Source organism: Garra rufa, chromosome 18 (genome assembly GCF_049309525.1).
Source record: "Garra rufa chromosome 18, GarRuf1.0, whole genome shotgun sequence".
In the NCBI taxonomy this organism is placed as follows: Eukaryota; Metazoa; Chordata; class Actinopteri; order Cypriniformes; family Cyprinidae; genus Garra; species Garra rufa.
The window spans coordinates 21134502-21159626 of record NC_133378.1 but is presented as its reverse complement, the minus strand read 5'-3'; the positions used below and the strand labels follow the sequence as shown (position 1 = coordinate 21159626).

General features: G+C 39.2%; 1 protein-coding gene across 1 annotated transcript in view; it reads right to left on the bottom strand.

Moving 5' to 3' along the window:
- Positions 1-15144: 15144 nt before the first annotated feature.
- The window catches only part of emc1 (ER membrane protein complex subunit 1), a 13427-nt gene continuing 3446 nt past the window's right edge, over positions 15145-25125 (bottom strand). The window contains exons 7-22 of the mRNA XM_073822888.1: positions 24503-24658; positions 24242-24409; positions 24052-24123; positions 23866-23964; positions 23681-23777; positions 21890-22006; positions 20425-20624; positions 20190-20339; positions 19902-20063; positions 19710-19829; positions 19495-19632; positions 19231-19404; positions 18915-19125; positions 18095-18179; positions 17851-17980; positions 15145-16371 (exon numbers count right to left, since the gene is read on the bottom strand). Coding sequence (XP_073678989.1) covers positions 16192-16371; positions 17851-17980; positions 18095-18179; positions 18915-19125; positions 19231-19404; positions 19495-19632; positions 19710-19829; positions 19902-20063; positions 20190-20339; positions 20425-20624; positions 21890-22006; positions 23681-23777; positions 23866-23964; positions 24052-24123; positions 24242-24409; positions 24503-24658 — 2259 coding nt within the window. The 3' untranslated portion in view covers positions 15145-16191. The remainder of the gene's footprint in view (positions 16372-17850; positions 17981-18094; positions 18180-18914; positions 19126-19230; positions 19405-19494; positions 19633-19709; positions 19830-19901; positions 20064-20189; positions 20340-20424; positions 20625-21889; positions 22007-23680; positions 23778-23865; positions 23965-24051; positions 24124-24241; positions 24410-24502; positions 24659-25125) is intronic.

The following is a 25125-nucleotide window of genomic DNA, read 5'->3' as shown; positions in this document are numbered from 1 at the left end:
TACATCCAACTGTTAATTTCATCAGTGCATTTGCAGAGGGAGTCAATGGGGCTGTAGTCATTTGGCGATAAGGTTAGGTAAATCTGGGTATCATCTGCATAGCTGTGATATGCAATTTGGTTCTTTCTCATTATTTGACTTAGTGGGAGCATATACAAGCTGAACAACAGCGGCACTAGAATTGAGCCTTGTGGGACTCCACATGTCATGGACGTCCACTTAGTCTTATGTTCTCCTATACTCACATAATAGCCTCTCCCTTCTAAGTATGACCTGAACCATTTGAGAACCATCCCAGAAAGCCCGACCCAGTTTTCCAGTCTATCTAGCAGAATGTTGTGATCGACTGTGTCGAACGTAGCACTGAGATCTAGTAATAGCAGCACTGATATTTTGCCAGAATCAGAATTTAGGCGAATATCATTTATTATCTTTATGAGCGCTGTCTCTGTGCTATGATGTGGTCTGAAACCAGATTGGAAGTGGTCCAGGTATCCATTTGAGTTTATGTAGTGGTTCAGCTGATTAAAATCAACCTTTTCAATAATCTTGCCTATGAAAGGAAGATTTGATATTGGTCTATAGTTTCTCAATATGGTGTTATCAAGATTTCTCTTTTTCAAAAGGGGCTTAACAACTGCAGTTTTCAAGGAGTTTGGAAAAGTCCCAGAAAGAAGTGAGGTGTTCAACGTTTCTAAGAGATATGCTTCTAAACAACTAAGCACACTTTTGAAAAAAGATGTGGGAAGTGTGTCAAGGTAGCAGGTGGAACAGACCCATGGAACAGGCCACGACCCTGACGCCGCGTTACGCACAAACCCACGTGCCGGCAGGTATACGTGCTAGCAGGTGGGAGTGTTAACGTAACCTTCCCAACGTCCTGGGGGCCAATTGTGGGGGACCCCACAGGAATGCTACTGAGTTGTACTGAAGCATGGTTGGGGGGCGGAGCACATGAGATCTTTCCATGTGGAAATAAAAATAATTCAATATATCCATAAGTTCTTAGGGACATACGAGGGAAACAGAGGCCTTCTGGTTGACCACTGGAAAATACTGAAACATATATTGCCACAACCAGCGGGGCGAAGGAGACCCGGCAGGAGCACAGTCAGGAACTACTCCGCAACTAGCCCGGGGTATGGAGGACCCAGGGTTCACCAAGGGGCTACATCCTGGGAAAATAGCACACGGATCCTCATGGGAATGGCGCAGCAAGCTGACACCAGCCGACCTCCCCTCACCTGAAGTCCTTATGTTAGGACACGTGAGCAAACGGCCTCTACGCAAAGGTTATAAAACCTAGCGAAGGTATTCGGTGTCGCCCAGCCCGCAGCTCTACAGATATCTGCTAGCGAGGCGCCATGAGCCAACGCATATGATGAGGCAACACTCCGTGTGGAGTGGGCACGAACACCTAAGGGGCATGGCAGTCCCTGATACAGGTATGACAGAGAGATGGCATCTACCACCCAATGAGCCAACCTCTGTTTGGAGACAGCATTCCCTTTCTGCTGACCTCCAAAGCAGACAAAGAGCTGCTCGGTGCGTCTGAAGGGCCGAGTGCGGCTTTCATATATGCGTAAAGCACAGACTGGACACAACATAGCCAAAGCTGGGTCTGCCTCCTCCAGGGGCAGAGCTTGCAGGTTCACCACCTGATCGCGGAAAGGCGTGGTGGGAACCTTGGGCACGTAGCCGGGCTGGGGTCTCAGGATAACGTGAGAATCGCCGGGCCCGAATTCTAGGCATGCTTCGCTGACAGAGAAGGCTTGTAGGTCCCCTACCCTCTTGATGGAAGCCAGGGCAGTCAGGAGTGCTGTCTTAAGTGACAGAAATTTTAGCTCAACTGACGCCAGTGTCTCGAATTGGGCGTCCCGCAGGCCTTGGAGGGCGACGGAGAGATCCCAAGAGGGTACGAGGTGCGGTCTGGGAGGATTGATCCTCCTCGCACCTCTCAGGAACCTCACAATGAGTTGGTGCTTACCAAGAGATGTTACACCTACTGCATCATGATACGCTGCGATAGCAGCAACGTACACATTGAGAGTCGAAGGGGACAGCCTGCGCTCCAACTTCTCTTGCAGGAAGGAAAGCACTACTGCAATCGTGCATCTCTGTGGGTCCTCTCCGCGAGAGGAACACCAGTCAGCAAACAGACCCCATCTCAGTGCAAAAGCCTGCCTGGTAGACGGGGCTCGGGACTGAGCGATAGTTTCTATCATGGCCTGAGGAAGGCTGGAGAGGTCTGCGGGTGCCAATCCGTGCCCTAACAGGGAGGGGCTACCGCGAGGGAGACCTAAGTCCGGGTGGTCCACTCCCATGGCGCAACCAGCAAGACTTACACCTCGTCCTCCCTGGACTTGCACAGAGTCTGTGCAAGGAGGCTCTCTGGGGGAAAGGCGTACTTGAGCCCCGGAGGTCAGCTGCGTGCCAGTGCCACTTTGAGAAGAGGCGACTGGCAAAGGGAGGAATCGGGAAGGGCGAGCGGATGTGGCTGGGCCTTGCCGAAATAGCTCCGAAGCAGCTGAAACGACACGGGGTGGAGTCGCCATTCCGCAGGGTGGTTGGACTGCCGTGGAAGCCAACAGGCCGTACGGTTGAGTTTCCCTGGCATCATGAGAATGGCACGTAGCAATGTCTGCCACGTTTGACTCCGTAGGAGCAGATGGTGGATGAGCTCTAAGCGCCCGTTGCACACAGCATCTCAACCTGTGGAAAGCCATGGGCTGACTAGTCGGCAACACTGCGGGAAAACGCCAGTCCAGAGTGAGCCGAGATGCTATGTCCATCTCAGGACTCGATCGTGCTGAAATGGTCTCACATGAAACGAGCTCAACGGAAAAACGGCTGAAGCTGTCATGTGCCCCAGGAGCCTCAAAATTTTGAGAAGGACCGCTGAGTTGTGCCTGCATAATCGTAGGCACTACAGCACTGACTGCGCACTCTTGGTGGCAAGGCGGGCTGTCCTGTTGACCGAGTCCGGCTCCAGCCCGAGAAAAGAGATCCCCCTCTATTCTAGAGGGAGTCTGCTCTTCTCTCGGTTGGCCTGAAGGACCAGATGGCAGAGGTGCTGAAGCACCAAGTCCCCGAATTCGCACAACTGAACTCACGAGTGAGCTGGAAGGCACCAGTCGTCGAGACGGTTGGAAACACGAATCCCTGTCTACCGAAGAGGGGACAGGAAAGCTCCCGTGGCCTTAAGAAGGATGCGGGGAGAAGGGGACTGGCCAAATGGAAGCACCTCGCACTGAAACACTCGACCCCCGGGGGCAGACCGCAGAAGGGGACTGAGCCGGGGAGGAATCGAGACGTAACAGCGGGTGTTCTTCAACCCACCCCTGGCTGCAACCCACCCCTGGAGACGGAAGCATACTCGTATGCACTTCATCGTGAGCATCTGATCTGGCAGCCTGAAAAGGGGCTCAAACAGAGCTCCATCCAGGATGGGTGTTTATCCACCATTCTTTCTGGGCACGTTGAAGTAGAGACTGTAAGACCCTAACTTCATCTCGGCTGGAGGGGCAGGCTGGATCGCGTCCTTCGCCAGTAGGATTGCGACCTCCGCAAGCAGGACAGAGGCACGCGTGCCCGAAAGAACAAAAATGTAAAGGGTACCTCTGAACCTGGGCGGACGCCTGGAGAGCTGAATCGCAAAGCCAAGCCGTCCGTATCAACCACCGCGGCAGTAGCAAGGGAACGCTGACCGACGTGACCGTGGTGGGGCAGCCTAGGGGGAGACAGGGAAGGAGACTGAACCCAGAAGGATGTACGTCCTGGAGAAGAGTCAACCTGCACTAAGCAGTGCTTACCTTCTTCCCTGGTTCCTGAGCTGGCGACAGGAATGCTGCTCAGGAAGGAAACTCAGGGCAGAGGCCCCAAAGGTGGGGAAATTAGCTCTTTTTGAGAAAATGTGGGTACCGTCGACCTGGGGGCAGAGGGTGGCGAGGGGAGAGGAGCTGGGCAGCGGGCGAGATGAAGAAGGTGCCCGCCACATTTTGACCAGCTCCTCGTGCACCTCCGGGAAGAAACCTCCGGCGGAGCAGCAACCACGGAGGGGCGCTGCGCTGCCGGGATGGCATCCTCACTCTCAGACTCTCCCTCTGATGCTGCAACAGACATCTCCTCCTCCTGTGGAGTGCCAAAGGAGACGCTCAGCCCGGCATGCGAGGAAGCGTACTGCTCTGGCATCTCGGCGGGACCACGCTGAGGTGCGAAAGTCCGCAGGGCTTTTGGGGCCGGCGGAACGTTCGGCACAGTGATCTGCAAGTCCCCCTCGTGTCTCGCCACGGTGGCTGAAAAACATTGATGGTTTAACCGCCTACCGCGGGACGACGAGTGGAGCCGTCTCGCGAACGAGCGGCGAGACTTCAGCGTGGCCATGGTCATGTGTTCGCAATGAACGCACGAACCATCCGTGAACGCCGCCCCAGCATGAGGCAGCGTTCTTGTCCGTCCAGAGAGGTGAGGTAACTGCCGCACCCACAAACGCACGGCCGGAAAGCCATTCTTAAAAGAACGTCTAACACAGCCGTGAGAAATTGCTCTTTTAGTCCCGGTCTGCCCAGGGAGGAAACCGCGGCACCACTGTGCACTCAATGGGGCTTGCTCGCTGGAGACCAGGAGGCTTTGTTGAGGCCGTGAAAATGGCCGCCCGCAGGAACACTTCTTTTTCTTCTGTCGGCTTGAGCATGAGAGGCTCTGAAAGCGAAAATATCACTCGCCAATGTTCATTGGCCTTTTGAATAAGGCTCAGAGATGATTGGTCTCTCAGGCGAGTTCCCAATGTAACGTCGTAGTGATTCGACTGAAGGGGAACTAATAATCTGTTTTTAGAGTTTTCAGAAAATAATTTGATTTCATATTTTTATGTTTTTATTAATCATGTCTTTATAGAGAAATATTAAATAGTATTGGTCCAGATTTGGTATGCAATTATAAAATCAATTAAACTGCATGTTAAGCTGCATGAAAATCACCACAGTGGTACTTGATGGGATGAAGAACAATAATCGTTTGGAGTTTTCAGAAAACAATTTGATTTCATATTTTTATAAATTTTTTTATATCTATAAAGCAATGTAAATAGCATATGTCGACTTTGGTATGAAATTATTAAAAAAGTATACAGTAAAACAACTTGAAAATCACCACAGTGGTGCTTGAGGAGATGTAGAACAATAATCTGTTGGAGTTTTCAGAAAACAATTTGATTTCATATTTTTATGAATTTTTAAAATGCCTTTATAGCAATGTCAATAGCATATGTCGACTTTGGTATGAAATTATTAAAAAAGTATACAGTTGTAGGATTACAAATTTAAGAAATGTTGATCATATGTTCTGACATAGCTTCACGGGAAAATCTAAAGTGAAGTATATTCTATTTAGCTTCTAAAGGTACAGATGATGACATTCTAAGAAGATCAAATCAGGCAGCCCAGGTGTCTGAGACATTAACCTTTTGTTCTCAAGCTACAGCGATGCCTTTGTCTCTATGATAATGTGAAGGTATGGGCAATACTGTCAGACTGATTGGATTAGCACCTATGCCTTTGAATGACACTGTTATGATAATGAGATCAGGGCTGGGGAACTCTGGTAACGGGCTGATTCCTGTACTGCATTTGCATGCTTTGTTTAGATTGACTCCACCTCTATGTAATCCTCCCCCTGGAAATATATTTAAACTGTATTGTATCTGACATTAGTCAGACGAATTTTGATGACTGCAGCGAACGAACAGCTAGGATCTCAATAAAGAGAAACTTCTGCTTCAAGATATCCAAAACGTCTCCTGGTCTCTGAGAAAAGTTCACAACAGTTTTGGTGCCGTGACCCAGATAGAGTTCCAGCTTCTTCACCTGAATCCAGATTGGAACAGCAAGCTCAACAGAACATCTGCTTTCAAGACTGCATCTTTTGGAATCCAGAGCGAAACTTCCAGCTGAACAAAGATTTCCATGAATCTTCCTTTACAACCAAGGGTTGGTGAGTGCTACTCTATCCAAAAGAACTGCTAAAGACCAGTACATATAGTTATCCTCTGCGCCGTCAGAGAAGAGTTAACAGACAGCTGTAGGGTTTAGTTGACTAAGTTATCCTCTAAAGGTGTTCTTTTAGAGATGAAAAGTTACCCTCTGTTAATTCAGGGAAGTTTAGCATTACGTGCTAAAGTTGTTTATCCTCTGTTCACTCAGGGAAGATTAACATTACGTGTTAATATTTGTTATCCTCTGTTTATTCAGGGAAGGTTAACTACAGCTATTACAGTTTAGTTAACTAAGTTACCCTCTAAAGTTGTTCTTTTAGAGAAGAGTTGTTTATCCTCTGTTCACCCAGGGAAGTTTAGCATTACGTGCTAAGATTGTTTATCCTCTGTTTCATGGCAAATCCTCTGTTTTAAGCAGGGAAGTTTAGCCTTAAAATGCTAAAATTTGTTATCCTCTGTTTTGGCAGAGAAGTTTAGCATTGAGTGCTAGTAGTTTGTGTTGTCCTCTGTTAGTTCAGGGAAGGTTAACAATAGTTGATCTGTGTTAACAAGCGTACCCTCTGTTGATCAGAGAAGTTTTAGTGTTGTGATTGTGTGGTAGCAAAGAAACTTGAAAAATGGTTAGAAAGAATGCTAGGCTAATTCCAACCACAGAGAAAGGTGGACTAGCTACGCCATTATGGACAGACGATGAGTTTAAATCATTGTTAGGAGAGCATATGGACTCAATAGTGACTGAGTCAGTAAAATTTGATTTGACAAAGAAATTTGGTATTGATCCAGATAAAGTTTGGTCAATTGAAGAATGCAAAAAGGTACTCGGAACATGTATCCGAAAGAAAAACCTAAAAGGCATTATCTGCTGCCACAGAGAATTTACACTATCGTTAGCACAAGAACAGGCTCAGTGTATCACTAAGTTGAAAGAACAAAACCAACAGCTGCACACTAGATTGTCCCGTTTCACTAAAAAGGTGGGCCATAACCAGGCTTCAACCAAAAGTGATTCAAAAGACCAACAGTCAGATGAAAGCTATCCTGACTTACAGTCTTCATGTAGACCAGAAGACAGTGGCAATACTGTAACAATGGAGAAAGATGCAGTGAATTCAGTGAAGGTATGTGGTGCTAGGAGAAGATATCAGGGAATTGAGAAAATTGAAGGTGTTTCTCCAAACTCTTCTGTTGTTCCAGTACAAATGGTTGCCAAAGCGCTAAGACCTAAAGACATAGAGAGATTGTCCCAGAGCTTACCTTCAGCACGCACACATTTTTCAGAATTTAGAAGAACATTGAACAGCAAAATGCGTCTTTATGACATGTCGTTAGCAGAAGTCACACAGCTGATGTCACAAATTCTAACTGAATCTGAATTCAACAGTTTTGAGTCTGCTGTTACTTCTGAACTACAACATGCCAGTAAAGGCGATTTGAGAGAAGGTGTTTTAAAAATTCTAAAGAATATCATAGGACCCAAAACAGACTGGTCCAGAATCACTAACTGTGTGCAAAAGAAGGATGAAACTGTAAGTGAGTACACTGAAAGGTTTTGTCAGTCAGCTGCAGCATACAGTGGAATAGCTGACACTCCAGAGAAGGTGCTAGATGATAAAGGACCACTAGCTCGTACATGGTTTGATGGCCTTTTAATTGAATATAGAAATGCACTGCCTTTCTTAGATCTCACATGGTCCAATAGAACCCTGCAAAGTAACTTGGACAGGTTAGCTACTTGGGAAAGAAACTCTGATGTTAAAGCCAGAGTAAAGATTGCAGCAGCTTCCTTTAAGTTGAAAACAGAGAACCGACAGGAAAGTAAATGTCCTAAGAGAGAGGGTAGTTGTCATTACTGCGGTAAACCTGGACACTTGATGAAAGAATGCAGAAAAAACAAAAAATACGTAAAAGAAATGAACAATGTAAATCAGCTTTTACACAGTCTGCTAGCAATGCTAAAACAGCACCTCCCCACTACACCAAACTCACTGGGCAGCTTGCTGAGGTGCTAACTGCTAAGGCTGTGAATTCTTAATTACCCCAGTAATCTACGACAAAGATGAAAGACTCTTTGTTAACACAACAAAGGGAAGTTGAATATCACTCCCCCCAAACTTGGGGACACTTGGTTAAGAACACTCAGCCATACCAGAATATTTTATTCAGTCACCCATCCTCTGTTATGATGTCTACCAGGACTGATGTTTAATTAGAGGACTGAAATGTAGTGATTGCATTGTTTTGGAAATACATGTATTTTTTGTTCTGCTTTAGGAACTTATGTCTCACACTATACAGTGTGCACAACACTTAAAGGGACAGATTAGGACACACAAACCAGTGAGGAGCCCAGGAAAGAACCGAAGTGCAATAAGCCTCGGGGGCAAAATCCTGCGGTGAACATTTCCTGATAGGTTTTTCCCCTTTAGTACTTTCAATCCCCACCTCACTGGTCTATTAGGTGTCAAATTAAGATTAGGTTAAGAAAAAAAAAACACTATACGATCACTAGAATTTTAATGTAATAAATAAAACCACTATACGATCAACAGAAGTCTAAAAATGTCTATGCATGAATACTGCTGGTCTGCTGTTTCTTTGTTTTCTTGTGTTTCAGGTGTGTATGCCAAGTCATCTTCATAAGAGAAACCCTGGTGTGAAGCATCACTTCAGACATCCATGAACAAGCTTCATGAGGACAAAGAGTCATCTGAGTGAATCTACGTGGGAAACGGACTACAGAAAACAGACAGCTTCACAGCTATTCAGGCGCCATAGACTTCAAGACTTCCACTCTTACGCTACATGATTTTCTGTGACATCATGTAGTTTGTACGACATTTCACCATCCCTTGTCGTGTGTGTCAACAGTTATGGTTCTGAAAAGAACTATTACACCTACGTAAATCTAGGACAAGACACAGAATAATGTTATATGTGCCTGTAACTTTTACAAGTTACATGACTGCAAGATGGGGCTTATGTTAACCAACATAGGCTACAGAATGGACTTATGGATGTTTAAATTTGTTTTATGTGAGAGTTATTAGAACTCTCAAAGAGGGGATTGTAGGATTACAAATTTAAGAAATGTTGATCATATGTTCTGACATAGCTTCACGGGAAAATCTAAAGTGAAGTATATTCTATTTAGCTTCTAAAGGTACAGATGATGACATTCTAAGAAGATCAAATCAGGCAGCCCAGGTGTCTGAGACATTAACCTTTTGTTCTCAAGCTACAGCGATGCCTTTGTCTCTATGATAATGTGAAGGTATGGGCAATACTGTCAGACTGATTGGATTAGCACCTATGCCTTTGAATGACACTGTTATGATAATGAGATCAGGGCTGGGGAACTCTGGTAACGGGCTGATTCCTGTACTGCATTTGCATGCTTTGTTTAGATTGACTCCACCTCTATGTAATCCTCCCCCTGGAAATATATTTAAACTGTATTGTATCTGACATTAGTCAGACGAATTTTGATGACTGCAGCGAACGAACAGCTAGGATCTCAATAAAGAGAAACTTCTGCTTCAAGATATCCAAAACGTCTCCTGGTCTCTGAGAAAAGTTCACAACACAGTAAAACAACTTGAAAATCACCACAGTGGTACTTGAGGAGATGTAGAACAATAATCTGTTGGAGTTTTCAGAAAACAATTTGATTTCATATTTTTATAATTTTTTTTATATCTATAAAGCAATGTAAACAGCATTTGTCGACTTTGGTATGAAATTATAAAAAAATGATAGAGTAAAACAACTTGAAAATCACCACAGTGGTACTTGAGGAGATGAAAAACAATAATCTGTTGGAGTTTTCAGAAAACAATTTGATTTCATATTTTATGAATTTTTAATATGTCTATATAGCAATGTCAATAGCATATGTCGACTTTGGTATGAAATTATTAAAAAAGTATACAGTAAAACAACTTGAAAATCACCACAGTGGTACTTGAGGAGATGAAGAACAATAATCTGTTGGAGTTTTCAGAAAACAATTTGATTTCATATTTTTATAATTTTTTTATACCTATAAAGCAATGTAAACAGCATTTGTCTTGACTTTGGTATGAAATTATTAAAAAATGATACAGTAAAACAACGTGAAAATCACCACAGTGATACTTGAGGAGATGTAGAACAATAATCTGTTGGAGTTTTCAGAAAACAATTTGATTTCATATTTTTTTAATTTTTTTTATACCTATAAAGCAATGTAAACAGCATTTGTCTTGACTTTGGTATGAAATTATTAAAAAAAGTATACAGTAAAACAACTTGAAAATCACCACAGTGATACTTGAGGAGATGTAGAACAATAATCTGTTGGAGTTTTCAGAAAACAATTTGATTTCATATTTTTATGAATTTTTAAAATGTCTATATAGCAATGTCAATAGCATATGTCGACTTTGGTATGAAATTATTAAAAAATGATACAGTAAAACAACTTGAAAATCACCACAGTGGTACTTGAGGAGATGTAGAACAATAATCTGTTGGAGTTTTCAGAAAACAATTTGATTTCATATTTTTTTTATTTTTTTTTTATACCTATAAAGCAATGTAAACAGCATTTGTCTTGACTTTGGTATGAAATTATTAAAAAAGTATACAGTAAAACAACTTGAAAATCACCACAGTGATACTTGAGGAGATGTAGAACAAGAATCTGGTTGATTTTTTCAGAAAACAATTTGATTTCATATTTTTATGAAAATTTTAAATGTCTATACAGCAATGTAAATAGCATTTGTCTTGATTTTGGTATGTAATTAAAATAAATGATACAGTATATAACATACAGGACATGCAGAACAATAATCTGTTGGAGTATTCAGTTTGATTCAATATTTTTATGATTTTAATGAAAAATGTCTATATTGAGAAATACATAACAATATTGGTCAGGACTTTGGTATTCAATTATAAAATAATGAAACCGTTAAACAGCATGAAAATCACCACAGTGATAGGATGCAGAACAATAATCTGTTGGAGTTTGAAGAAAATAATTAGATTTTTAAATGTTTATGATTTTTTGCGCATGTCAGATTAATAGTATTTTTATTTGGGAGACAGAGGTAGAGAGATTGTTAATAGCATTGGTCCTGACTACGGTATGCAGTTCTTAAAAGCAGTTTAGTAACATGAAATGCGCCGCGTTAGGTCGGAGGTGTTTGTTACCGTAAATATCTATATAGGCGCGCAACATAAATTTAGGCGGAGATGGCGTGACTGCACTTTTACGAAGCGCAAATGGCGTGACCGCAGTGCTTGAATGTGCGGTTAGCGTGTGCTGTTGTGAACCCGAAAAAACGAAAGATAGAATTCGTAGGCTTAATGCATTTTATATTCATTATGTGATCTTATGTTATCTTGAGTTTGATATATTTTGTGTCAATTCACTTTGAGTTATGTGATACTTTGCAATATGAATTTTTCGAAAACTAAATTCTAACAACTAAATTTCATCTTTTTATAGTTCCAGAGTATTATGGAAAAAGGACAGTTTATGTTGCCTCATTGAGTATCCTGGGGAAGACCAAGAAGAGCTCTTCCAAGATTGTCAGGTATGTTATTGATCAACTCCAGGCATCCAAACACAGACACACAAAATGTTGGCCAGATGCCATTGTTTTATTTCTAATATCAATTACTGTGATTCAGCTGATCAACCCGTCCAGTTTAAAGCACTCACTATATGTTTATTTTGTTAGTCAGTACATTTTAGGGAAAATTCACCCAAAAGTGAAAATTTACTTAATGTCATGTTGTTTCAGACCCATAATATTTTAGTTAGTCTTTAATACACAAATGAATATATATTTTTGAATGAATACTTACTGATTTCTGTCCATCAAATGAAAGTCTACTCATCCAAATCTCTTCATGCTTCAAGAAGTTCATGAAAAGATCATTAAAAAGAAATACTTTGAGCAGATTAATCCAAGTCTTCTGAAGAGACACAATCATTTTTAAGTGATGCACAGATTTAATTTAGGCTTTTATTTATACATTTACATTCATCAGCCAACATAAACAGAAGCTCAGCCCTACTTGCTTGCTTGCATTGGTTCTTGCAGAAGCTCAAACATGCTGTGTGATGTGAGAATGAACCTCATTGGTTCTCATTTGTCAGGCAAACAAGCTTGAGCTTCTGTTTACCAAAACAAAGCCTATAATTAGATCATATCAATATATCAAGTTCATCATATAAATTCATCAGTTCTCTTTATGAGACTTGGATTAAACCACTCAATTCACATAGATTTATTTTACAATCTCTTTATGAACTTTTTAAAGTCTCAGTTATGGGTGAATAGAATTTCAGTGGAGGGACAGAAATCTCTCAGATTTTATTTATTATATATAAATATAATAATGTAGAAATATTATATATAGAAATATGTAACTATTGCCATTTGTGTTTTGAAGATGAACAAAAGTCTTATAATTTGCAAAACAACATGAGGATGAGTTAAATTTTCTTTACGAATTACATGTGTGAGAATTAATTGTCCTTGACATTACATTTTGGGGGATTAATCCAGTTTTTTTTTTTTGGAGCATATCATGGCCCACTTTTATAAAAAAGACAGATCAACAAAACTTTAGAATGGCATCATGCTAGCAATGTAGAATCACAAAGAAAACAACTTTACTGGAACATGTTAATATGCTTAAACAAATGTTAAAAATAAATAAATTATATGCTTCTTGTTTTTCTTTCTAACAGGAGGATGAACTTGAGGGACACACAAATCAAATGATGAAGATGGTGGTGATGCATGATCCAGGAGGACCCAGCCTCTCATTTCAAGTGTTTTCACAAATTACATCAAGTCAGTTTTTATATAGTTTGAAATGACCAAATGTAGGACAGCATTTAAAATTATTGTTTTTAGCACACATTCTGACATGCATGAAGACATTGATTGATTTTTTTTTTAAAATGGGAAGCATTTAAGAGGTTTTATGTAACATCAGTGATAAGTTGCATTTCACTTAAATTGATCTTAAGAGGATTCTTTTGAACATGCATTAATTCATTTGTTTAAAGAAGAAATGTTTGTTATTTGGTTAATAAAAAGTAAAATATCCTGTGTCTGACCATTTATTTTAGGTAAAATTAACCTTTCCTGAATAAATAGTGTAATTATTCATATTGGCTAATTATTAGAAATAATAATTTAGTAGATGAACTGTTGCCTACTAAAATAGAGTTAATATTACTCAATTTTTATAGCTAATTAGTATTCAAAAATATTACTTAGACTTTACCTACTTTTTTTTTTAGTTAGTCATAGCTGTTAAATGTAGGTATTTTTTACTCAAATATATAGGATAGAATCTACCAAATCAAACTGAGTGCAAATTGTTACCTCAATTTTATTGAGTAGATTCTATAGGTTATTTTTTACAGTGAAGTCAACGATAACCAAAACTGATTGGGTCTCAACAGTCTTCAAAATATCTTGCGTTCTGCTGAAGAAAAAAAGTAATTGAGGTTTGTAACGACATAAGGGTGAGTAAAGAATGACAGAATTTTTGTTTTGGGTGACTATCCCTCTAATATCATCCAAAATCATACATAATTGTTACTACATGTCAAAATTCTTTGTCCATACAGTTAAAGTCAATGGTAACCAAAACTGTCTGGTTCCCAACGATATTTAAAATATCATCTTCTAGGCTCTGCTAAAGAAAAGAAAAAAAGTCAAGTAACATGAGGTTGAGTAAACAATGACAGAATTTTTGGGTGAATATCCCTCTAATATAATCCAAAATCATACAAACTGCTGGCTACATGTCAAAATTCTTTGTCCATACAGTTGAAGTCAGTGTAACCAAAACTGTCTGGTCAACATTCTTTTAAAAAAAACATCATCCGGGTTCTGCTGGAGAAAAAAAAAGGTCATTAGGTTTGTAACCACATGATGGTTTTTAAACAATGACAGAATTTTTTATTTTTTTTGGGTGACTATACTTCTAATGTTACCCAAAATTATAGAAATTGTAGGCTACATGTCTAAATTCTTTGTCCAATGGAAGTCAATGATAACCAAAACTGATTGGGTCTCAACATTCTTAAAAATATCTTCTGTGTTCTGCTGAAGAAAAAAAGTAATTGAGGTTTGTAACGAATCAGGGTGAGTAAAGAATGACAGAATTTTTGGGTGACAATCCCTCTAATATTATGCCAAATCATACAAATTGTAGGCTACATGTCAAAATTCTTTGTCCATACAGTTAAGGTCAATGGTAACCAAATCTGTCTGGTTCCCAGCATTCTTTAAAATATATTCTGTGTTCTGCTGAGGTTTGTAATGACATGATGGTGTGCAAACAATGACAGAATTTTTGTTTTTGGGTGACTATCCCTATAATGTTACCCAAAATCATACAAATTATAGGCTACATGTCAAAATCTTTTGTCCATAAATTTTAAGTCAATGGTAACTAAAACTGTCTGGTTCCCTGACAATCTTTAAAATATCATTGGTTCTGCTGAAGAAAAAAAAAAAAAAATTGAGGTTTGTAATGACACGAGGGTGAGTGAACAAAGACAGAATTTTAGTTTTTGGGTGACTACCCTTCTAATATCATCCAAAATCATACAAATTGTTGGCTACATGTCAAAAGTCTTTGTCCATAAATTTGAAGTCAATGAAACCAAAACTGTGTGGTTCCCAACATTCTTTAAAATTTCATCTGTGCTCTGCTGAAGAAAAAAAAGTCATTGAGGTTTGTAATGACATGAGGACGAGTAAACGATGACAGGATTTTTGTTTTTGGGTGACTATCCTGCTAATATTATCCAAAATCATACAAATTGTAGGGTACATGTCAAACTTCTTTGTCCATACATTTAAAGCCAATGGTAACCAAAACTGCCTGGTTCCCAACATTCTTAAAAAAAAAAAATCTGTTTTACTGAAGAAGAAAAAAGTCATTGAGGTTTTTAACAACATTAGGGTGAGTAAACAATGACAGAATTTACATTTTTGGGTGACTGTCAAAAATGAAATAAAAAATGAAAATGAGCAAAAGATATAGACAAAATATGTAAACTGGTATTGTCCAGACTACAACTGCAGCAGTTCTACCTTAAATTTTCAGAACGATTCAAAAGTCAGCTATTAGGAAGGGAATATTCTTTATTATTGATTAGGGGAAAAAGAACAAATAATTTATGCATGTTTAAAAAAAGCGTTAGGTTTGTTACCAACTTAATTGAATGTCTACTCTTTTGTTACAAATATTATTATTAAACTTTTTTTCTGACATCATTAACTTGCAGCAGCGGGGATGCTTTCAAAAATCATGTATATAAACAGGCCTATAATTCATGAAAATCAAGAGTAGAAACATTTTACACAATAGTAAAATCACAAGGATTTGTAATGTGTACAAGTCAAAATCAAAGTATGATATGGCATATTAGGATCTTGTTCATAAATATATCAAGTAAGAACATGGCTCCAAACCATCCAGTGCATTTGACATACCATAAAATAACTACAAAAGACTATCCAAAACTCCTATGCAGAACCTTCCATCATTAATGTACAGGAGTAAACAATCCAAATATCTTGACAGTTCACAGTTCTCATGTGCACTAGTGCCCATTCGAATCCTGTACACGAGGCAGATCATAATCAAATTTAAAACCAAATCCCATTATTCAATCTTTTCATTAATTTAAATAAAAATGGCAGTCCTTTTGCAATACTTCTTCCTCAATATTAATTTTGAAACTAACACCATTTCTTTAAAAGGCAGGCTCAGACTTTCTGAATGAAATCTGTAATGGAAAAAAGATGAAATAAATAAACAAGACAGGTATTGTGTTATACCTGGCAAGCCTACCTTTAAATCACATGAGTTATGTTACCCCGAAAGGCACAATAAATAAATTAGACAGTGAATTGTTCAATGCTGAAGGGGAAAAAATTAGACCTACATCATTACTTCTCTCTCTGAAAAGGGAAAAACTATCATGGCCGTCTATGCACTTACACTCAAAACACCACAAGATCCCTAAGACAGCTGGTTGCAAAAATACACCAAACTTATCAAATGATCTTGCAGTTTTGACATGGTCACCAGCTAGTCTCCTGCCATCAATGTGTCGACCACATTGCAGTAAGGGCGAGAGTGAAGTCAACAGGCCGTTAGGATGAGTCTTATCGCCATGCCCTATTGAGAAGTTTGACTTCTGCTAGACGTTTGCTGATCATGGTGGCAAAGAAGAGGCCAAAGAGTACGCTGCTGATTAATACATAGTCATAGTCATCCTTAAGGACATCAAATTGCTTGGAGGGGAACACTCTGGTCTGGTAGATGTCAAGACCATACGCAACCACCTACAAAATGAAGAAATTAAATAGATTTGATTCATGTAATAAGAATGGCATGGATGTTAAGAGCTTAAACTAAGAAAAATCCTACCAACAAAAGGATATTTAAAGGGATAGTTCACCCAAAAATTTAAATTACCCTATGGTTTACTCTAGGTGTATATGACTTTCTTATTTCAGATTAATACAATCAAAGTTATACTAAGGATGCGTTCACACTTGTCGTTTGGTTCATTTGGTCCAGATTAACAAGGAAAAGGATACATTTGGTCCTGGTCCGCTTAGCGTTCACGCTGGCATTTTTGACAGCAAACCTAAAGATACTGAACCTAAAGGCATAGTGATACATTCATAACATGATTGGTCAGGCTGAGCGATGCATATTCTGTGGCGGAACTCACCAAACACTCCAAATAAAAGCAAAAGGTGCGTTTGACTTAAAGTACCCATTCACTGATCTGTCTGCTCAGCTCCGCTTTAAGTCAACTACACCTAATGCCGTCTGCTCAACTAAGCATGCTCACTGTTGTGTGTATGATTTTATTTTCACCACCTGCAAACTCACAAAGAGCTCATGAAAAGCACTTTACCTCCTCGTTGCTCCACGTTTGCCCTCTGCTCTTTTTGTTTTGGATACACCGCTTGTTCCCTTCGTGACATCGCATCTTGTCATTACTTCCTGCTTTTGGTTTGTTTAGAAGTATTTGGTCTGTTTTGCATTCATATTTCATTTGAACTGCACCAGAGTATTTGAAAGCGGAATAGGACCCATTCTTTTTAGCTGTCTCGGTCCGCTTGTTTTATTTCGGATGGCATGCTGCTTACTCATCACACTTACTCAAATGAACCGCACTAACAGAGCAATCGCACCAGAGTTTGTTTTAATCGAACCAAACATGACAAGTGTGAACACACCCTAAAAAATCTCTTGGCTTTTTCAAGCGTCATAATGGCAGTGAATGGCTGTTGAGATTTTTTTTTTTAAGTCCAGTAAAGAGCATCCATCCATCATTAAAACAACTTCACATGGCTCTGAGGGGTTAATAAAGGCCTTCTGAAGTGAAGCGATGAGTTTGTGTAAGAAAAACATCCAATATTTAAAACCTTATAAACCATAATCTTTAGCTTCTGCAAACCATTGTACGCATATTTAAGTGATGTTTTAAATATAGATATTTCTTACACAAATGCATCAATTCACTTTAGAAGGCAACCCCCCAGAACTGTGTGGACCACTTTTTATGATGGATGGATGCACTATATTGGACTTCAAAATCTCAACAGCCTTTCACTGCCATTATAAAGCTTGGAAGACCCAGGACATTTTTAAATATGACCCTGACTGTATTTGTCTAAAAGAATTAAGTTATATACACCTAGGATGGCTTGAGGGTGAGTAAATCATGGAGTAATTTTCATTTTTGGGTAAACTATCCCTTTAATGTTGTGAATAAAAAAAAAAAAGGACTAAAACATTGCTCTTACCAAACAAGTGGACTCCAAGCCAGAAGGGGCAGTGTAGATGCCCCTTACTCTTGACACGGTTTGGTTGTAGTTTACAAACCACTCCTCACGAATTGGCATTTCTGGAGCATATGGTATGAGATTTTCCTCCCTTAATGTGAGACAATTATTTTTTGTCGGTTACTCAGCAAGCAAACTGTTAATCACAGACTGAATTGTGTTATTTTTTGAGTCTCGACATAGTAAATATTAGTTGAGAACCTACCGACTCTGTTCTGAGACCACCTCTGGTCTCCGTGGGTCTAGAAACATCTTTGGTAAGGATAAAATGTTGCCTGATGGCATCCCAACTATAAAGTAAAAGTAAAACACACAAATTATTTTAGGAATGCTGATACTTGTCTTAAAATTAAAATTCTGTCATTAATTACTCACACTCATGTCGTTCCAAACCCCTAAGTCATTTGTTCATCTTTGGAACACAAATTAAGATATTTTTGATGTATCTGAGAGCTTTCTGACCCTGCATAGACAACAATGGTACTACCACGTTTAAGGCCCAGAAAGGTAGTAAGGACAACGATAAAACAGTCCATGTGACATCAGTGGTTCAACCGTAATTTTATGAAGCTACAAAAATACTTTTTTGCACAAAACAAAGCAAAAATAAAGACTTTAACTATTTTATCTCTTTCTTGTCAGTCTCTGCCACACATTCAGAGCAGAAATTGCGGAATAAAGTCATTATTTTTGTTTTCTTTGCGCACAAAAACTATTCTCGTAACTTCATAACATTACAGTTGAACCACTGATGTCACATGGATTATTTTAACAACGTCCTTACTACCTTTCTGGGCCTTGAACGTGTCAGTTGCGTTGCTGTCCATGCAGGGTCGGAAACCTTACGGCTTTCATCAAAAATATCTTAATTTGTGTTCCGAAGATAAACAAAGGTCTTACAGGTTTGAAACGACATGAGGGTGTGTAATAAATGACAGAATTTTTTTTAAATTTAAGATCCCTTTTGATCTTTAAGATGTTAAAAAATCTGAACATTCATAACTGCTTAAATGTACAATACTAACCAAGAAGGTGTCGACTGGTGATGCCCTTCTCCGTAAGCGTGGCTTCCAAAGTGCTTATGGGAGCAGGAAAAATGTACGACTGCTGCAGAACATGAGGTGGATGTGGTCTGTCCAGGGAGCTGAACACTGTGCTGTTATAGAGCTCGGCTCCCTCAAAGAGCTCCAACACAGAAAACTCATTTCTACGGAACTTGGAGTTCCAGTACACATACTACAAGAAATAAACACAAAAAGTGTTAAATTCTGTACCAAAAACATTTACATCTATCACACAAAATCAAAATAGATAGATGGATGGATAAACCTATGTACTTACCACCACCCAGTTTTCAGAGTGTACAAAGTGAACAGGTCCTCTGGCTTTCCGTTGCACAGCTTCATGCACAATACGGCCAGTGACACCATCAATCAGGAAGATTCCAACAAAGCTGCGTTCCTGATGGGTGTCTGTGCTTTCCGTTATCACAGCCAAGAGATTAGGGTTCAGATACTACAGAAGATCAACAACAGACATGATATGTGATTAGAAAAGGGTGTGATTACTTTTGACCAATAACAGCAGTCTTCGCATCAGAAGTACCTTGTAGAGCACACTACGATCCCCCATGACTCTGCCCTGGGAATGCACATGTTCATTTGCACGCTTTCCTTTGACAGCCACTATCTTCTGTACTTCAGCGGGAATGGCCACCTCCCAGATTAGCTCTGTAGACAAATCCTAAAGGAACAAAATCAATTATGAATACCAGCATAAAAACAGTGCCTTACATCTGCTTTACATGAATGGCCGCTAACCTTGCGCAGACGGAAACCTGACAGTTTTCCCTGACTGGAGTCCACTAGGTAGAAGAATATAGAGGATGCTGTGTCCTGAAGCTGCTGGAGAACATTCTTAGTAGATGGAAATGCCGTAACCTGAATGAAAAAATAAATAGTTTCATGTTCTCCAAGAAACAGAGAAGGTTTGTCAGAAGAATGGAGACTCACCTTGTACTGATCATCAATAAGTAGAAGGACTTTAGCATAGTCTTGGTCAATGACAGGCAGCAGCAGGGTCTGAAGGACAGGTCTGGGTAAGGCAGGGACACTGATTTGACTCTTCTTGCCAAAGATGGGATTGAAGACATAGAGACTTCCAAGACCTGTGTCCTATAAATACATACAAACAAACAGACAGACAAATGCACAAACCAGTAAACAAATGAAGCAGCAAACAGACAAGCAGGTAACCAAATAAACAAACTAAGAGCATTAAAGCAAACTTCAAAAGCTTACCTTGTCTTTTATTAGAAGTGTGCACTGTGGAGGATGAGGAAAGTGAGCTGTGGTCCTCTGCACAATGAGTTTGAAAACCGAGTTCGGCTGGATGTTTTCTAAATACTGCTTCCACAAAATGGTTCCTGATTTACTGTCGATGCCAAAGAGCTGAGTAGAAAAAACAACAGTCATATGTTAACTGACAAGACGGATAAGAGAACAAAGCAACAGCTGTGTTTCTTTCTAAACGTACCTTCCCAGAGGCAGTTACCATCACCATCATCTTCTGCAGGTTGAACTCATCCCGAGACAGTGTGTCTATGGAGACCTCATTCTTCACGCTGCTGCGGGGCTTCCGGGCATCATAAAAGAGTTTCCAGAGATGGGCCAGCCAGGCCTGCAGCAGGATGAACTGGGAAGAGAGGCGCTTGAGAACCATGGGTAACAGCCCATCTGCAGGCAACAAGAGATTATAGCGATGAGTTATGGGGTGAATGAAACTCCAAGGGAAAAAAAAAAAAAAAAAAAAAAAAAAGAGAATTCAGGTTTAACATTACATTTGTTACATTCTTGAGCCAGTGCATTGTCCAAAGTTAGAGACACTGACAAAGACTTGACATAAAATAAATAAATGTTAAGGAAGAAGAGCAAAATTAGAGAAAGCTGTCTACTTTACCTTGAATGGCTGGATCCGAGTGCAGCAGATAGGCAAAAGAAAACATGAGGACATAAATACAGAGAGAAATTGCAAGAAAGCCATTGAAAATAGGACAGATGTGTGAGACAGGGGGGTTGTTTTTTTTGCTTAGCAAGCAAAAGCAGCAATTTCACAATACACATTAGTAATACATCCCAAAGTACAGGCATACATAACACTTATACTACCAGTCAAGAGTTTTTAAACACTACGATTTTTATTGTTTTTAAAGAAGTCTCTTCTGCTCACCAAGCCTGCATTTATTTTTTTGGGGACAGAAATTATTTGGATGTTTTAAATTGAACAAAAGTGGTGATTAAGACATTTATAATGTCACAAAAGATTTCTATTTCAGATAAATTCTTCTGAACGTTCTATTCATCAAAAAAAAAAAAAAAAAAAAATCTACTCAGCCATTTTCAACCTAATAATAAAAATGTTTCTGAGCAGCAAATCTGAATAGTAGAATGATATCTGAAGGATCACGTGACTGGAGTAATGATGCTGCAAAATTAACATTGAAATCATAGGTATAAATTACATTTTAAATATATTCATATAGAAAATAGTTATTTTAAACAGTAAAAATATTTCACATTTTTATTGTTTTTTTTTTTGCATTTTCTTTGGATCAAATAAATGCAGGTTTAGTGAGATTTCTTTACAAACTTTTGACTGGTAATGTATATCTAGCAAGGTTAAACCTCAGCAGAATTTAAACTTTTAACAACAACTTGTCAACAAGAAATAAAAATTAATATATTTTATAATATGTTATTAATATTTAATATGTTATTAAAGTCCTAAATACATATATCCAAACTTAAATCTTAAAATCTAAAAAAAGGTCTTCAGATGACATGTTATGTTGCCCTTAAGATGTGTTTATTCATATTTTGAGCTAAGACTTCTTAACTGGATTGCTCCAAAATTACAAGATGAAAAAATTATTCTATAAACAATACGTAATAGGCAAACAAGGACATAATGAACAATTGTTTCCATTTGTTTTGCACTTTACCAGCTTTCTTTCCAAACTCTCCCTCCAGTTCTGCTTGTGTTCCAGTGAATGGCAGATCAACCATCTCCATTGTGACCACATCAGCCAGGGCCTCCTCCCTCATCCAGACAACCCTGCCTACAGTGGGATACAAAAATCAACTCCTTGCCTTTTGTAGTTTTCACTAGAATAGGGTGGAGCCAAGTTGAATTTTCTTCATAATTTAAACAAATTCAATACAGAGGTCAAATGAAAATGAAAGAACTTTGAAACTGCTTTTCTATATTTAATTGCCAGATTCTTAAAGGGAACCCTAAGTATTTCTACTTGTATGGCTTAATATAATGTAAATAATGTCTCTGAAATATGTAGTAGAAAACAGGTGAAAGATTTTTGTTATTTGAAAAATCCACATAGTTTTATACATATTTTGGACTATTGGGGGCACTATTATTTCGATGACGTGAAATGGTTGCACTCTGTGAGCTACTGGCGCTGTCTGTTGCTATTTTTACCACAACTCCAAACACACAAAAGGCAACAAGAGAAGCAGTGCAAGTCTTCACTGCTTTTCTAGCGATAAGAAGAGGAGAAAAAAATAGGAAGATGTCTGTGGATGAATAAAACTTTGTTCTCTCCACTTTAGCCCTGATGCCTTTGAGGCTTTTGGTAGACCACAGCTACCGAAGGAGCTTACAAATGGCAGAGACAAGAAACGCTAGATGCCATCCTGGCGGCGGGGGGGGGGGGCATTTGGTTCAAGCCTACGCTTGTAAGCTCTTTTAGTAGCTGTGATCACCGTATCACAAATTTATTTTCAGAGGCTTGTAAAAATAGCAACCATTAGCGCCAGCAACCATTTGACATCATCAAAATAATGGTGCACCCCTTAGTCCACAATATTTCAGGAGACATTATTATTACATCATTTACCTTATATTAAGCGATACAAGTCTTAATACCTGGGATTCCCCCCCCCCCCCCCCCGAGTTAATAAGTTGATTTTTACCGTTTTGAAATCAATTCAGATGTTCTCCTGTTCTGGCAATATCACTTTTAGCATAGCTTAGCATAGATCATTGAATCCTATTAGACCAACAGCATCGCGTCCAAAAATGACCAACGAGTTTCGATATTTGTCCCATTTAAAACTTGACTCTTCTGTAGTTATATTGTGTACTAAGACAAATGAAATGCAAAGCTGCGAGTTTCTAGGCTGACAAGATTAGGAACTACACTCCCATTCCGGCGTAACAGTCAAGGAAGTTTGCTGCCGTAATATGGCCGAAGCAGGCGGAGTATTATCAGAAATGAGTTCCCAGCTAGTTTAGCATTTGCACATGTGCTGCGTGGTATTACTACTCCTGCTTCGGCCATATTACGGCAGCAAACTTCCTTGACTACTACGCCGGAATGGGAGTGTAGTTCCTAATCTTATCAGCCTAGAAAATTGAAGCTTTGCATTTCCAACGGTCTTAGTACACGATATAACTACAGAAGAGTCAACTTTTAAATAGGACAAATATCGAAACTCATTGGTCATTTTTGAACGTGATGCTATTGGTCTAATAGGATTCAATAATCTATGCTAAGCTATGCTAAAAGTGATATCGCCAGAACAGGAGAACGGTGAATGGATTTCAAAACGGTAAAACTCAACTTATTAACTCAGGGGGAGTTGGAGAATGAGCCTATTTCCAAAAAAAGTGGAGTGTTCCTTTAACTATGAATTAACAAAAAATTAATTGCATTTTTAATTTATGTACAGTTTTATATTTTAATAAATCAATTCCTCCATAGTGTAGTTCATACCAGGTTGCTGTAGAAATGTGAGTGTAAGGTCTTCCGTCTGCACCATGACTCTGTAGCCTACAGAATCATCTTTCTTCAGAAAGGCGTGGACATATAACTAAAGAACAGACCAACCAAATTAACATACATCAAAAAAGAATGGCCAATAATTTTTTCAACTTATATACTTCAGGATCAGTGCTCACTCTGTTTGGCTTTCCTCCATTAGGGTCCATATTGTAGATAATAGTGGTATCTAGGTGCCTCCGCCCTGTGTCAGCACTGAACAAGTTGATGCTGCAAGCCTTGAGTAAGAATAACAACCGCATAAGATGCAAGTATATACCTAGAATGAGGTTTCTGAGTTAAAATGTGTTTTAAAGATGACTCACAGTATCATTCTTTGGGGACATCACAGCAGCAACTGTTCTTTCTCCAGATGTGGCAAAAGCAGCCAGATATGACTGAAATATCAAAAACACCGGGCTTTAGACTTTGAATGAAGATTAACTAATACAATTTCTGTAATCTAAATTTTATAAGTGTTTCACTCTTAGATGTGTATGACGTATCAGTTCTTACTGGATTGAAGTCTCGGAGCGGAGCGATGAGGCCGTCTTTGAGCTGCAGCAGGATGTGATGATCTGGACTGAGCTGCAGGAAGAACTCAGAGAGAGGAGGCTGTGCTGGATTGGGTTGAGTGGACGTCAGAACAGGCTGGAATCCAGATGCCACCTCCAAATCTAGCGTCTTTGAAAAAAGGAGCCACCCATGATATTATAGAGAGATATATAAAATTGAAGAAGCACTGCACATTAAATACAAGTGTAGCAGCATCTGCACCTGGAGGTGGATCTGTCTCATTTCTGTCTGCTCTGCAGACTGTAGTGATAGAGTGTATATGGACTGTGTGATCTGATCCGCACACAACAGGATCCCTGAGCTGATGACTGTACAGCTGCTCTCCAGGCTTGACATCCATGCAGCTTCAACTGATTTCTATAGAAAGAAAAATTTAACTGCATTATTATCCAGGTAATCTCTCTCAAAAAGAAAACTATTTATTTTTCATCTTTGTATATTATCTAAGCATTCAGAGTCTTTCAGTAAGAAAGCTGTATTGTTGTATGTCATTATAAGAGAAGATTTTTTTTTGCTTTTTTTAAAGAAGTCTCTTAAATGCACCAAGGCTGCATTTATTTGCTCAAAAACATTTAAGTTATATAACAAGCTTATATTCTATTGTTAAGACACTATAATATTACATATTACTACCATTTAATAGAACTGTTTTCTATTTTAATATATTTTCAAATATAATTTATTCCTGTGCTGGCAAAGCTGAATTTTCAGTCATTACACTAGTCTTCAGTGTCACCGAATCCCTTAGAAATCATTCTAATATGCAGATTTGCTGCGCAAGAAACATTTCTCATTACTATAGATTTGAAAACAGTTATGCTGTT